At 45.3% G+C, this 15,420-nt stretch overlaps 1 protein-coding gene across 3 annotated transcripts in view; it reads left to right on the top strand.

Annotated features, from left to right (window-relative positions):
- Positions 1–15,420, top strand: part of LOC139384197 (RAC-alpha serine/threonine-protein kinase-like) — a 44,063-nt gene that overhangs the window by 10,731 nt on the left and 17,912 nt on the right. For 2 of the 3 annotated variants that reach the window (XM_071128918.1, XM_071128919.1), the window contains exon 2: positions 1,745–1,912. In XM_071128918.1, the coding sequence (XP_070985019.1) occupies positions 1,867–1,912 (46 nt within the window). In that variant the 5' untranslated portion in view covers positions 1,745–1,866. Of the gene's footprint in view, positions 1–1,744; positions 1,913–7,688; positions 7,785–10,544; positions 11,512–15,420 lie in introns of those variants that run through there. The other variant, XM_071128920.1, reaches the window with a different exon arrangement.

Below are 15,420 nucleotides of genomic sequence, written 5' to 3'. Positions count from 1 at the left end.
TGGTTTAAATAATGCAAAAACAAAGTGTTGGAGAAGAAAGTAAAATTGCAATATGTGCTATGTAAGAAAGCTAACGTTTCAGTTCCTTGCTCAGAACATGAGAACATATGAAAGCTGGTGGTTCCTTTTAACATGAGTCTTCAATATTCCCAGGTAAGACGTTTTAGGTTGTAGTTATTATAGGAATTATAGGACTATTTCCTTATATACGAGTTGTATTTCATTAACCTTTGACTACTGGATGTTCTTATAGGCACTTTAGTATTGCCAGTGTAACAGTATAGCTTCTGTCCCTCTCCTCGCTCCTCCCTGGGCTCGAACCAGCAACACAACGACAACAGCCACTATCGAAGCAGTGTTACCCATGCAGAGCAAGGGGAACAACAACTAGAAGGCTCAGAGCGAGTGACGTTTGAAACACTATTAGCGCGCGCTAAGTAGCTAGCCATTTCACTTCGGTTACACCAGCCTCATCTCGGTAGTTGATAGGCTTGAAGTCATAAACAGCGCAATGCTTGACGCACAACAAAGAGCTGCTGGCAAAACGCACGAAAGTGCTGCTTGAATGAATGTTTACGCGCCTGCTTCTGCCTACCACCGCTCAGTCAGATACTTATATGCAACGCAGGACACGCTAGATAATATCTAGTAATATCATAACCATGTGTAGTTAACTAGTGATTATGATTGATCGTTTTTTTATGAGATAAGTTGCTAGCTAGCATTAAACTTACCTTGGCTTACTGCATTCGCGTAACAGGCAGTCTCCTATTGGGCTGGACTAGTTAACTGTGAGCTTGCAAGATTGGATCCCCCGAGCTGACAATGTGAAACTCTGTCATTCTGCCCCTGAACAAGGCAGTTAACCCACCATTCCTAGGCCGTCATTGAAAATAAGAATGTGTTCTTAACTGACTTGCCTAGGTAAATAAAGGTAGAAAAAAAAAATGGTGCCCAAAAATACAGATTTCCGATTGTTATGAAAACTTGAAATCGGCCCTAATTAATCGGCCGTTCCGATTAATCTGTCGACCTCTAATTCCAACAGTGTTTCCAATGAATATTGCTTCACTCATAACGATTTGTAAACAATTCAATGGATGTGAAAGGGACCTATCAGGCTGGCTTATTGTGGGATGTGCAGTATTAGGCCCAGGGCTCCTTCAGATGGGACTAACTCCCAGCCTGTCAATATCCACTCTGCTTCCTGTTGTTGTCACCAAGTGATGAGGTCACATTAACCGGCCTCTTTTTTGATGATGGGCTGATGGCGCTCTGGAGGATAAGTAGATTTCAGTGGATGGTATGAGAGTCATCTGTGGCTCAACGGGGCTAGCTATCTTGTAAAAGGCATGGGAATTGATTGTGCTCTGAATCCACATAAAGCTCAAGGATGTCTTTCTATTCCATTTCACGGGATGGAAAGGTCTTGACGGTGGAACAGGTTTCCCCCCCTGAAATGGCAGCGAAACTGATGGCCCACGGAAGGGGATTTCTGCAGGCCCTTCCACTGGTCACAGGACTTTGTCATTCGTTTAGAAGTGGTTTCCCCTGTGGTGGAGTCGGAGGTTCTGACTAGATCCTCGTGTGGGAGTGATTCTGAGCTGGAGTAGTACCCACCACAACTATTTTCCACTGTCTGAACAGACCAACTTGTTTTCACTGAGTTGCACGGATGTTCACTGGGGGGTTAACGTTATTGTCCAGATGAGGCTAAGCTTTACTCTTCCTTTGACACTAATAGGTAACTGGTGAAAAGACGGCCCTAGACTCCAGGCTCCTGCCCTGGCCTGAGCGAAGAACATTTGGGGACAGAGCTGTGTCTCTCCCTGTCACAACCCTGGACACACCAACCTGTACACCAACATGACCGATGTGGCGATAGTGAAGGAGGGATGGCTGCACAAAAGAGGTGAGTGGGTTTGGACCATTTCCCTGCATCAACAGATGCTTTACTCTTTATTTAGATACTTTGAGCGTGTGTGTGTGTGTGTGTGTGTGTACACACACACTCCTCAAAGTTGGAGCTATAGCTCCCCCAACACAGGGTAAAAGGGAATCTTCCAGCACAGAGTGGGATCAGGGGTGTGGTCCCAGGGACACAGGCTCAGGAGACAGACAGGGGAACATGTCACTAGGGGCCAGATTCAGACTCAGCAAATGTATGCCTTTCCTACGCACGCCTTTCCTATGCACTTCTCTGAAGTCGGTATTCAGACTTACCGTATGCAGGTGTGTAACGGGCTTTGCAGGTGTGGTTCCCTTGCGCTTGCTTATTTATTTATTTGGAGAGCCTTTATGCACAAAATATATTAGAATCAAAAATACAGTTTGATTCATCCTGAAAGTTGCCATATTCAATTGTTCAATCCATGTAATATTGGAAGGTGAGAAAAGTGTACAATAGGGGTTATAGTGGTATTTTAATCAACCCTCATAATTCTCATTTATCATGGAACTGGGACAACGGTCCAGTTGTCGTGAACTGTGCTCCAGGTTTAAACTCTGCCAATGTATGGTCTGGCTTTCATAGTGCATGGAGAATAGTGTTATTTCTAGTGGGGAAAATAAAGTAGATGTGGTTCCACTTGGAACCGACAGGTTGTTCCACCTTATTCATGATGTCATTGCACGTGAAGGTGGTAGAGTTACGAGGGCATTAAGTCAAGGTCAGAATACGCCGTATCTGTAGACACACCTCTGCCACATCTTCATTTCTTTGATCTCCACCCCAAACGAATAGGGGATGAATAGCGTGCTATTCGCATGCTTAAATTCAAAGTCAGAATATGCATAGAGATAAAAGTACATCAAAAGGGAATTCATGGCCATTTACATACGCTTAACTCGGGTCGGAATTCCCCCCTAGGAGAGGAGAGTCCCAGAGGCTGTAAGCCAGGGAACAGCATGCTACGCAGTATGCTCTCCCTAAGGCCTCAGCAGGAACACAACAGGGCCCTGTGTCATAACATAGTCACCCGAGGCAAGCTTCGCAGGCTGACCCAGGCCCATGCACACTGATGCAACCAGTGACGATGCTTCCCTGGGGTGGAGAGAGCAACACTAGGTACTACTGACTTGTCGTTTCAGTACTACTGCCTTCTCGTTTACATAAAACACCAAGGTAATCAATATCTGACACCCTTGGATTCTTGGGACATGGCCAGAGGTTGAGGAACACAGATCAGTCTGATGCCTTCAGATGTAAGAGATGTTGTCTGGATAACCAGAGGCAATATATGAAAAACCAAACGAGACAAATAACAAGGAAAGATTAAACAGCATTTGCCTTGTTGGAAGTATATGGACCAAAGTTCATAATTTAGAAGAGTTCTGATTTAATAACAAATGTTAGCTAAAGAGGATCTTTCTAAGGGTGTCTAGTTCTTCTGACGGGGTCAATTTATTTTTACATCGTGCATGTGATTTTAACATCTTTACCTCACTGACACACTTGGTAAGTTGGCATACATTATGTCTATTTCCGCTATTCCTTGCCAGAGTGATAAGGAAGCGGGGAGGTATCTGAAAGATTGCCAGCGTAAAATGTCAAATAGTGACAGGTGAGGGGAAAAACAAACTCCTTGAGCTAAAGTCACATCTTAACCTTGAATTATTGAAGAACAAAGAAAATATACAAATAAACAAACCTTCAGGAATAGGGAGTTGGCATGCTGTCATACCCTAGCAGCTGTGCCCGGTGAAATGTCACCCAGAGCAACTCTGTTTTGATTGGAGGGCGTCTGCCTGCTTGCTGCCCGTTACTTGACAGAACGGATTTTAATGTCACGTCACTGTCACCCCGTCTTTGCCCCAGTGCCACAGCACAGAAGTTGAGTATGCAGTAACGAGCTTCTGCTGGCCGTCACCATTAGCCAGCCGCCCTTATTCTGTGAACCTTTTAGTTTGATCTGACTCTCTAACCCTACCACTACCATGTCTTATGATAGCACTGTTTAATATTGTGGACTGCAGTCACAGGACAATGCAGGACTGATGTCTACAACTCATTACAGTATATGTTTGATGGCACGTGATTGAGGCAGGCTTCTGCAGCATTCTGAAGGGACTTCCAGGTAGGTGGCAGTGCTGTTGACTGTGGCTTGCCCAGTGCCCCAGAAATGCCCCTTTAATGACGTGCTATCGCGACTGCATTCTATGCTCCAGACACGCCACGGAGTGAAGCAGCTCAGGTCTAGCCTGGCTGGGAACTGAGAACATCCATACCACCCTTAACCCTCCTAACCCTGATTCCTGTTTGATTCATCATTTGGGCACGTGACTGTAAGCCAGTTTTGCAGTTTCCTTTTGCTGCCAGACAATGGCAGAGTAAAGAAAGTAAACTCCAGCCAGTCTAAGCCACAGAACGGCCAGTGTGTTCTGTTCTGTATCTTTGTTCCAGATAGGCCCAGCTCAGTCGGGTGATGCCCAACATCAGACCACACCTTCCCACTCCATCAGCCTTCCCACTACATCATTGACATGTCATTATTTTGCATTTTTAGTCTGACAATCATTTCTGTTGTCATTCATCTGACAATTGATGACTCCCATTGAAAAACCACTGGCTCCATCCAGGGTTTTGGGACACAATCTCAATGTGGTCATAACCTAATCTGTAAATCAGGGGTCCCCAACTAGCCCTCTTGAGTCAAATTTGGCCCGCGAGTGGTTTTATTTAGCAAAAAAATATATATATTTTTGTTGGTGAATTTTTCATTGTTGGACATAAGACTGTAAAAATACCAGGAAAACAGCTCCAAGTGATTTTTAATTTTGGAAATCTATTCCCAAATATTTCCACACATAATATGTGATTGTGTACAAATGGTTAATTTGATTTTTATAGTGCTGTTCTACCAACTGAGGTACTCAACACGCTTTACAAAGTGGTGGGAAACTCCCCTCATCCACCAGCAATGTGTAGCACCCACCTCAGTGATGCACGGTGACCATTTTTGTGCCAGAACGCTCACCACACATCAGGTGGAGAGGTGAGGAGTGATATATGCCAATTAGGAAAGACGGGGGATGATTATCTGGCCATGTTGGGTGAATTTAGCTACTCCTACAATAATTGCAATGAGATTTTGAATGACCACAGAGGGTCAGGACAACAGTTTTAACGTCCCATCCGGAAGACTGCACCCTACTCAGGGCAATGTCCCCGAATGTAATTAAGGTTTGAAATTATTTTGTAAAAATATTTGTTTTATGTTCCAGACCCCCGACCATCCGCTCAAGAACAAAAATGGCCCACGGCTGAATCTAGTTGATGATCCCTGCTGTAAATGTTTTGGATCTCCTTGACACCAACCACACAGTTTATATTATACCTCTAGTGGTGGCTACATTCAAGGGCTCTTCTAAAGCCTATTTGTCTAAAGTTTCCATCAAAGGTGGAGTGCACCATCCAACATCAGAGGCAGATTGTAGGTTCTCTAGATTCCATGTGAGCGCCGTGGCCAATAACTCAGTGAAGTATAACAGAACTGTGCTCGTTATCCCTCTCTCTTCCAGGCAGCCCTTGTTCATTGGACTCATTTGCTCTCTGACAAGTATAAAGAGCTGACCCCCTCGTTAGGCTAACGAAGGCCACAGCAACTGTTGAATTTGGGTAGCACGCTCAGCTGGCTTAGAGGCGAGAGCAGAGGGAGGGAGCGAGGAAGCAGAGAGGAGAAGAAAGAGAGCTCCAGCACACAGGTTTTTATGATGTTCCCAGAACATCATCACTGTGTGCAGTCCGTTACTCACTTACCCAGCCTGCCTCAGAAGTGGGGTGTTCGGTTTATTCTCTGTGTCACACTGACTGAGTTGATGCTTATTGGATGTGATCCCATGGAGTAAATCATGACTGGACACCTGCGAGTCACAACACCATTATCCCAGAAACCCTAGACCCACTCCAATTTGCATACCGCATCAACAGATCCACAGATGACGCAATTTTCTATTGTACTCCACACTGCCCTTTTGCACCTGGACAAAAGGAACACCTATGTAAGAATGCTATTCTTTGACGACAGCTCAGCTTTCAACACCATAGTGCCCTCAAAGGTCATCACTAAACAATGGGCCCTGGGACTAAACACCTCCTTCTGCATCTGGAGCCTGGACTTCCTGACGGACCGCTCCAAGGTGGTAAGGGATAGGTAACAGCACATCTGCCACGCTGATCCTCAACACGGGTCCCCTCACGGCTGCATGCTCAGTCCCTTCCTGTACTCACTGTTCACACTTGACTGCACGGCCAAGCACAACTCCAACACCATCCTTAAGTTTGCTGATGACACGAGTGGTAGGCCTGATCACTGACAACGATGAGACAGCCTATGAGGAGGTCAGAGACCTGACCGTGTGGTGCAAGGACAACAACCTCTCCCTCAATGTGATCAAGACAAAGGAGATGATTGTGGACTACAGAAAAAGGAGGTGCGCGCATGCCCCCATTCTAATAGATGGGGCTGTATTGGAGCAGGTTGAGAGCTTCAAGTTCCTTGGTGTCCACATCGCCAACAAACTATCATAGTCCAAACACACCAAGACAGTCGTGAAGAGGGCACGACAAAACATATTCCCCCATAGGATACTGAAAAGATTTGGCATGGGTCCTCAGCTCCTCATAAGGTTCAACAGTTGCAATATTGAGAACATGGTTGCATCACTGCCTGGTATGGCAACTGCTCTGCCTCCGACCGCAAGGCATTACAGAGGGCAGTTTGTACGGCCCAGTACATTACCGGGGCCAAGCTTCCTGCCATCCAGGACCTCTATACCAGGCGATGGCAGAGGAAGGCCCTAAAAATGGTCAAAGACTCCAGCCACCCTAGTCATAGACTGTTCCCTCTGCTACCGCACGGCAAGCGGTACTGTAGTACCAAGTCTAGGTCCAAGAAGCTTCTAAACAGCTTCTACCCCCAAGCTATAAGACTCCCGAATAGCTAATCAAAGGGCTACCCAGACTATTTGCATTGCCCCCCCCCCTTCCCTACTACGCTGCTGCTACTCTCTGTTTATCATCTATGCATAGTCGCTTTAATAGCTCTACCTTCATGTACATATTACCTCAACACCGGTGCCCCTGCACATTGACTCTGTACCGGTACCCACTGTATATAGCCTCCACATTGACTCTGTACCGGTACCCCCTGTATAAAGCCCCGTTACTGTTATTTACTGCTGCTCTTCAATTAGTTGTTATTCATATCTCTTTCTTTAAAAAAATGTTTTTAGATATTTTCTTAACTGCATTGTAAGGAAGCAGTTCACTGTAAGGTCTACACCCCAGTTAGCACAGTGGATCTAGGCCGATTCCAGCTGAGGGTAGGGGCACTCGGCTGTATGTGAGACTCGGCCGACGTCATGTAGCCAGAGTCTGGGCCGCCTTCGGCAGTATTACTTATGGCTAGGATTCTGGGACTGAGATCTGGCCCAAATGTATTATTTTGGTCTCGGGCCGATTGGGGCTACTCTCTGGCAGATGATTACACTGGCTGCTTTATGTAATTAACTTTTCATAATTTCATTTAAAAAAAAATCCTCATTTGTTTCTGTGATCAGAAAATACAATTAACATTTTAATACTCCTGTGTAGTATTTTGATACTTTGCAAGGCAATTGATATGAATGAAAAACTTTATGGATGGAGCCTGCCGAGTGGCGCAGCAGTCTAAGACAATGCATCGAAGTGCAAACTGCGTTTCTACAGATGCTGGTTTGAGACCCGTGCTGTCTGCGCCCGGGAGACCAATGAGGCAACGCGCAATTGGCCCAGCGTCATCCGAGTTAGTGGAGGGTTTGGCCGGCTGGGATGTCCTTGTCCAATTGCGCTGTAGCGATTCCTGTAGTGGGCTAGGCGCATGCACACTGACACGGTCACCATGGTGTTTTCTCTGACACAAAATGTTTTTTTGTGGATGGGTATAATTTGTATGTGTAATATTTAAAATGACTAAATTTATTTACATTTTCATCGGGCCACTTCTGGGGGGATTCTGGTAAGATGCCGAAAATTCTGCAGAATTTCGGTAGACGGAAACGGACGCTTCTGGGCTGATTCCTCATCGCTAGCTGGGACAAGTTGTATTCGAAGCATGTGACAAATAAAATTTGATTTGATCTAGCCAGCTTTCTAGCATAGTAGCTAATAGCTAGCTAACACCACAGATGAATGTGTTAGTTAACGTAATCTTTGCTAACAGGTATCTGCTTATCTAGCTTGCTTATTGCATGCATGTCCGGGCATGTTGACACAAGCCTTATTATTAATGACTTAACTAATCTAATATTTGACACAGAAGTTTGATTTTGGTCACTGTCAGTTCATCCATTTCTCAATACTGTACATTCATGTTGAAGTGAGCTAGCTTGCTGCCTGCTGCTACTGCTGATTTTTTTTCTTCTCCCCAGCTAGACATTCCTCGGCATTGAGCAGTGTTTGTGGCTCGGGCGGTGAGAGGTAGCTGGCATAGCAGCAGCTTTGCTATGTAAAGGGACTATCGGCTAAGCCGATAGAGAAGGGCTGATAGCCGATAGACTAGAAGAGGCCGATATCGGCCCGATACATCGGTTCAGGCATATTATCGGTCGTTTTGTTATGTGGGTATGTATGTACAGTCGTGGTCAAATGTTTTGAATGACACAAACATTAATTTCCACAGTCTGCTGCCTCAGTTTGTATGAAGGCAATTTGCATATACTCCAGAATGTTATGAAGAGTAATCAGATGAATTGCAATTAATTGCAAAGTCCCTCTTTGCCATGCAAATAAATAGAATCCCCCAAAAACATTTTCCACTGCATTTCAGCCTTGCCACAAAAGGACCAGCTGACATGTCAGGGATTCTCTCGTTAACACAGGTGTGAGTGTTGACGAGGACAAGGCTGGATATCACTCTGTCATGCTGATTGAGTTCGAATAACAGACTGGAAGCTTCAAAAGGAGGGTGGTGCTTGGAATCATTGTTCTTCCTCTGTCAGCCATGGTTACCTGCAAGGTCATGCCAACAGTAAAGCATCCTGTGACCATTCATGTGGGGTTGCTTCTCAGCCAAGGGAGTGGGCTCACTCACAATTTTGCCTAAGAACACAGCCATGAATAAAGAATGGTCCCAACACATCCTCCGAGAGCAACTTCTCCCAACCATCCAGGAACAGTTTGGTGATGAACAATGCCCTTTCCAACATGATGGAGCACCTTGCCATAAGGAAAAGGTGATAACTAAGTGGCTCGGGGAACAAAACGTCAATATTTTGGGTCCATGGTCAGGAAACTCCCCAGACCTTAATCCCATTGAGAACTTGTGGTCAATCCTCAAGAGGTGGGTGGACAAACAAAACCCCACAAATTCTAACAAACTCCAAGCATTGATTATGCAAGAATGGGCTGCCATCAGTCAAGATGTGGCCCAGAAGTTAATTGACAGCATGCCAGGGTAGATTGCAGAGGTCTTGAAAAAGAAGGGTCAACACTGCAAGTATTGGCTCTTTGCATCAACATCATGTAATTAATAAAAGCCTTTGACACTTATGAAATGCTTGTAATTATACTTCAGTATTCCATATTAATATCTGACCAATATCTAAAGACAATGAAGCAGCAAACTTTGTGAAAAGTAATATTTGTGCCATTCTCAACTTTTGGCCACGACTTTATGTAAGCATGCATGCACGTTTTTGAGTACCTAATATGGTTGCTTCTCATACAACCACACACCATTTAGAAACTTGTTTTTACACATCTTTCAAGATATATTTTCTCAGTATCAAAGCAGTAAAAGGGAACTGGGTGTGTTCTGATTTTGCTTTTCAAAGGAACCGACCCAACTGATTAACTCTGTCTCATGACACTGCAATGCTGATCACCCCAGGACTTTGTCTGGCTGCCAGCTTACCGACAGGCTCGCCTCGCCTCCTTCACACACACCCTTCATTAGGTTACAGCCTGCCATAGGCCACACACTGGTCCTGCTCATACACACACCACCTCACTATAGCAGCAGGGGCTGCCCCAGGGCCATTATGCCCTGTCCACACTCACGCCACCCTGCTAGCTAAAACTGTACCAGTAACCAAACTTTAAACGCCAGAAGCAGAGTCAGGGGCAGCAGCAGAGGGTTGCTCCCCAGGAGGGGAGTGCTCTGCCTGGTGTCTGGGTGTCAGCAGGGCCCCCTGCTCTGGTAATGGGAAGCAGCCTCCTGCTAAATGTGGTGGAGATAAGTACATTGTCTGGGTACAGCTGTCGACAGGCAGGCTGGATGGTAGGGGAACAGGAGGCCAGGGAGAGCCACCTCCGTCACTTGTCTCCGCTCGCAGTGAGCCCGCTGTGTGCTTACTTTTCTGTGCAACATCCTCCTGCTCCACAACTGTGGCTCCTGGCTGTGCTCCCCCTACCCCTCTCTCTCTCTCTGTATTTGTCACTTACTTTCTTTATTCAATTCTCTCTGTCCCCCTTTTCTCTCTTTACCCCATATCCTGCTTCCTACTCCCACTCTCTTCCTCCTCTCCCTCTTTCTTAATCCTCATTTCTTCTCTGCCTTTGCCAGTCGCCCCCCCACCACAACCTCCTCGCCCTCTCTCCCTTCTCCAGCTCCTCCCTCCCCTTTGCCAGGATAATGACCCTGCTGACAACACAGAGCCGAGGCGGAAGCTGCTTCTGACTGGTGTGGCGCTCCCAGTCTGACATCAATCACATCACTGGCTCCCCGGCAGCTGGGACAGCGAGAGAGGTGGAGTGTGGACAGGCAGGGCTGCTCAGCTGTCCATAGAGCCTGACTGTGACTGTATGTTCAGGCTGCTGTCACGTTCATCAGACCATCATCATGATACACACCCAGATTACACATAGTGCCTCATCTGGCTCAGGGACAACTTGTCATTATGGATCACAGACAGATATACCCTAACAAATGTATTTGAATTGGCCTTACCTCTCCTAAAGGTAGAAATGTAATGTCCCCCTTTTATTATACATGATTGTATCATTTAAGAGTGATAGACTGTTCCCTGGTCATTTAAAGTTAATTGGCACTCATTTGAACTGAATAATGTGTGTTTATTTGTTTGTCATGCAGTAACCCAGTTAACTAATCCATGGTCGGCTTGTTTACCAAAAGGAGGGGCCAAATTTCACACACAGAAAAGCAGGGTGTACTTCCCACAGTGTGTCTATGGTAATAAGCAGGTGTCATTTGCTGTGGAGAAGAAGTGAGGGCTTTCTTACGAGCGTGAGAAAGAGGGGCAGACTCCGCACCCCCTCCCCGTGTCCCCCCTTTTTTCCTGTAGCAGCAGCAGCCGCAGCAGCAAAGCGGGAGGGGGAGATGAAGAGAGGGCTGCAGTGGAGGCTGAGGCGGCCCTTCCCTGCGACCTGTTGAGGCTGCTGCCAAAGCCCCGGCAGTGCAGTCCCATCCAGCTGCATGGGAGAAAGAGATGGGCCAACAAAAGAAGAGGGGGACAGCAGGAAGAAAAGAAAGAATGAAGGAGCCCAAACTCCTGGGCGGTTTAGCCTGGCATGTGAGCGGGCCTGTTGTGAGCCTTGTCTGCCTTATATGGTCATGGGGAGAGGGGCTGCCCAGAGGCCCTGAGTCCCGGGGCTGGCTGGGATGAGGATGGGAGCAGTATTGGGGTGGTGGTACAGAGTGGTGACCCTTCCATCAGGGAGCCCCTTCTCCTCTGGAGCGGCACAGAGGCTCATTGAGATGCAGGGCGCAGGGCTGTAGGCTGCAGCTGCAGTCTAAAGGCAGGGCCCAGCAGAAAGGGGCTGAAGGGATGGAGGGGGTGACTGAGGAATAACCAACAAAAGAGACACACACACCCCTCTCCCCCTGCTTTGGCGTTTGAATTCCTTAATCCGCAACCCTTCTCCTCCCGATGTGCTTTACAACTGCGGTTCCCAACCTTTTCCATTCCGGGGACAACCAAATCACTGTCGAAAGCTTTTCAGGACCACCATTCGCGGAGATGCAGATTTTTGTTTTTTTTTACCTTTATCTTGGCTGTCAAATTGTCCATTTTAGCAGTGACTAACAAATTAAAGGTTTATCATTATTAACAATTGGCATTGTGGAAAGTAATGTAAAATGTATTAAATACCATTAATACTCCCAACTGTTACTAATTTTGGAAGATTTTTATTTGATATATATTTTTTTATATAAATGATTTAAAAAAATAAATAAATAGATAGATATAGTGTGTGGACCACCTGCAGACCACAGGTTGAAAACCTCAGCTCTACACATACACTCACACAGTTACAACTGACTCCCTTCTCTCTCATCCCCAAACTATGAATGGACGGCCAGGCAGGGACAAAACCACCACAGCAGCCCCCTCAGGAAGTCCAACCACTGGGTGTGGGCACTGTGCTGAGAGGGGCTTGTTTTGTCTGACCTCTTCTCCCCTTTCTTAAAATTTCTTTTCCACTCTCATTCCTCCCTCTCTCTTTCTGTCTCTCTCTGTGTCTATGTCTCTCTGTCTGTGTCTGTACTCTTATGTGCCTGTGATGCCAGACAGATCACAGGGGTTGGCCTCTCCTTTGCAGTGTGATGAATGTTGCATGATGTGTTTATTAAAGAGCTAGCTGTGGCAGCCGGGACCTCACATTCCTGCCGTTGTCACGTAGAGACAGAGCGAACATGACGCTTCTCAGACTCGCAAGCTAACCTCTGACACTCTATACAGCATGCTCTCCCTTTTACATTTTTCCCTTAATCTTCTTTTCAAATGACACACTGACTGCCTGGGCCTCTTAAGCTAAGCTGACTTGCGAATGTCCTCTGTGTCAAATGGTAGTATTAATGTACACTGAGCAAAAATATAAACGCAATATGCAACAAGTTCAAAGATTTGACTGAGTTACAGTTCATATAAAGCAATCAGTTAATTGAAATAAAAATCATTAGACCCTATTCTATTTATTTCACATGACTGGGAATACAGATATACATCCATTGGTCCCAGATACCTTGAAAAAAAAAGGTAGGGGCGTGAATCAGAAAACCAGTTAGTATCTAGTGTGATCACCATTTGCCTCATGGTGTGCGATGCATCTCCTTCGCATAGAGTTGATCAGGCTGTTGAATGTAGCCTGTGGAATGTTGTCCCACTCCTGTGCGAAGTTGTTGAATATTGTCAGGAACTGGAACACGTTGTCTTACACGTCGATCCAGAGCATCCCAAACATGCTCAATGGATGACATGTCTGGTGATTATGCAGGCCATGGAAGAACTGGGACATTTTCAGCTTCCAGGAATTGTGTACAGATCCTTGCGACATGGGGCCGTGCATTATCATGTTGAAACATGAGGTAATGGCGGTGGATGAATGGTACGACAATGGGCCTCAGGATCTTGTCACGGTATCTCTGTGCATTCAACTTGCCATCGATAAAATGCAATGGAACATGATACCAACACTTTACATGTTGCATTTATATTTTTGTTCATTGTAGATCCAAATCGGTCGCCCGCTCTTTCTTTTACAATGTACTGACATTGAAAACCGTATCTAGGTACAATCTGGATTTTTTTTAGATAACTTTTCATTAGTTTGAGTGAATTATTTTTGTCAGAATAGACTGTTCACCTTGGTAAGTTAAGTAGAAGTTTTTTGATGAATGTGTCTGTTTTTTAAAGCTCTTTTAAAGTACGGCGTCAGCTCACAAACCATTCAGACACATTCAGTAATGGCACCAGTTCTGAAGAAAATAACACAACACGGTAACATATGGGCAGTTCCATGGTAACAGAATTATGCTGAGACTCCAATTTTCAATTTAAAAAGTATGCCAAACGGGCCTCCCGGGTGGCGCAGTGGTTAAGGGCGCTGTACTGCAGCACCAGCTGTGCCATCAGAGTCCCTGGGTTCGCGCCCAGGCTCTGTCGTAACCGGCCGCGATTGGGAGGTCCGTGGGGCGACACACATTTGGCCTAGTGTCGTCCGGGTTAGGGAGGGCTTGGTCGGTAGGGATGTCCTTGTCTCATCGCGCACCAGCGACTCCTGTGGCGGGCCGGGCGCAGTGCGCGCTAGCCAAGGTTGCCAGGCGCACGGTGTTTCCTCCGACACATTGGTGCGGCTGGCTTCCGGGTTGGATGCGCGCTGTGTTAAGAAGCAGTGCGGCTTGGTTGGGTTGTGTATCGGAGGACGCATGACTTTCAACCTTCGTCTCTCCCGAGCCCGTACGGGAGTTGTAGCAATGAGACAAGATAGTTCCTACTACAACAATTGGATACCACAAAATTGGGGAGAAAAAGGGGTAAAAAATTCAAAAGGAAAAAGTATGCCAAACAAAACCATTGAACAACTAATACAAATTTTAACAATTTCCACAGAAAAAAATGCAAAAACACTCAGTTCAGATATAACAGAATGATGGTTAAATCTCCCTCAGTTTTAAAAAAAAAAAATTTATGTGACCGAATTAAGATTCACACCTTGACTTTGAAAAATGTATTTTGGTTATTGAACCATACAACTAAAGTAAATAATTAAAGCGTATTTACACCCAGCAACAGAATGATGGTAACAGAATGACATCTTTGGTGTCTGATCTGTACTATAGAGAAATGCATAATTATGAATGTCATGTATCTTGAATAGGTACACAAAGGTAGAAATATGCAATATCCTCCTTTGCATTTTATGAGTTCTATCTACAAACAAGACCAATTTTGATTGGTCTGGACCAGACCACATCTGTACCAGTTTCACAGGTTTGGGTGTCATAGTAAAGTACAATACAGTAGTATTCAGTAGAGTTCAGTAGAGTATAATTCAGTACAAAAAAAGTACTGCATGGTGCATTCGGAAAGTATTCAGACCCCCTGACTTTACACATTTTGTAGTACGAGTTGGGAGATGTGACATTAATGAGAGAGAGGAGTTGTCCAGACTGTTTTCACACTCTTGCTTTGACCACCACGTAACCGAAAGAGAACCGGTATAGGCTGAACATAACAGTATGCCAATGGAAGGGAGGACAGTAGCAGGTAAACTTTAGTTTATGACTACTATTTCTCATTGTAGCCAATTCAGTTGCAGTCATTCTGTTACTGATTCTTTGGTCATTCTGTTACCGATTTTACTCACGTAATAAATTATGAACCAAATTGTTATCAGTAATAAAAAAAAATTGGTAGGTCTACCTTGTTTGTTCTTTGATTATCCTCCCTCATGAGGGAAGAAATTAGAAAATATCTTAGAGGCAGTGCAACACCTCACGGTACATCGCCGCTCCCCTATTTGAACTAGATATTTTGTGTGTATTTGAGGTCGACCGATTATGATTTTTCAACGCCGATACCGATTATTGGAGGACCAAAAAAGCCAATACAGATTAATCGGACTATTTGTCATTCAAATTTGTAATAATGACAATTACAACAATACTGAATTAACACTTATTTTAACTTAATATAAAA

This window comes from Oncorhynchus clarkii, chromosome 25 (assembly GCF_045791955.1).
Source record: "Oncorhynchus clarkii lewisi isolate Uvic-CL-2024 chromosome 25, UVic_Ocla_1.0, whole genome shotgun sequence".
NCBI lineage: Eukaryota > Metazoa > Chordata > Actinopteri > Salmoniformes > Salmonidae > Oncorhynchus > Oncorhynchus clarkii.
This window is presented reverse-complemented; position numbering and strand designations above follow the sequence as displayed.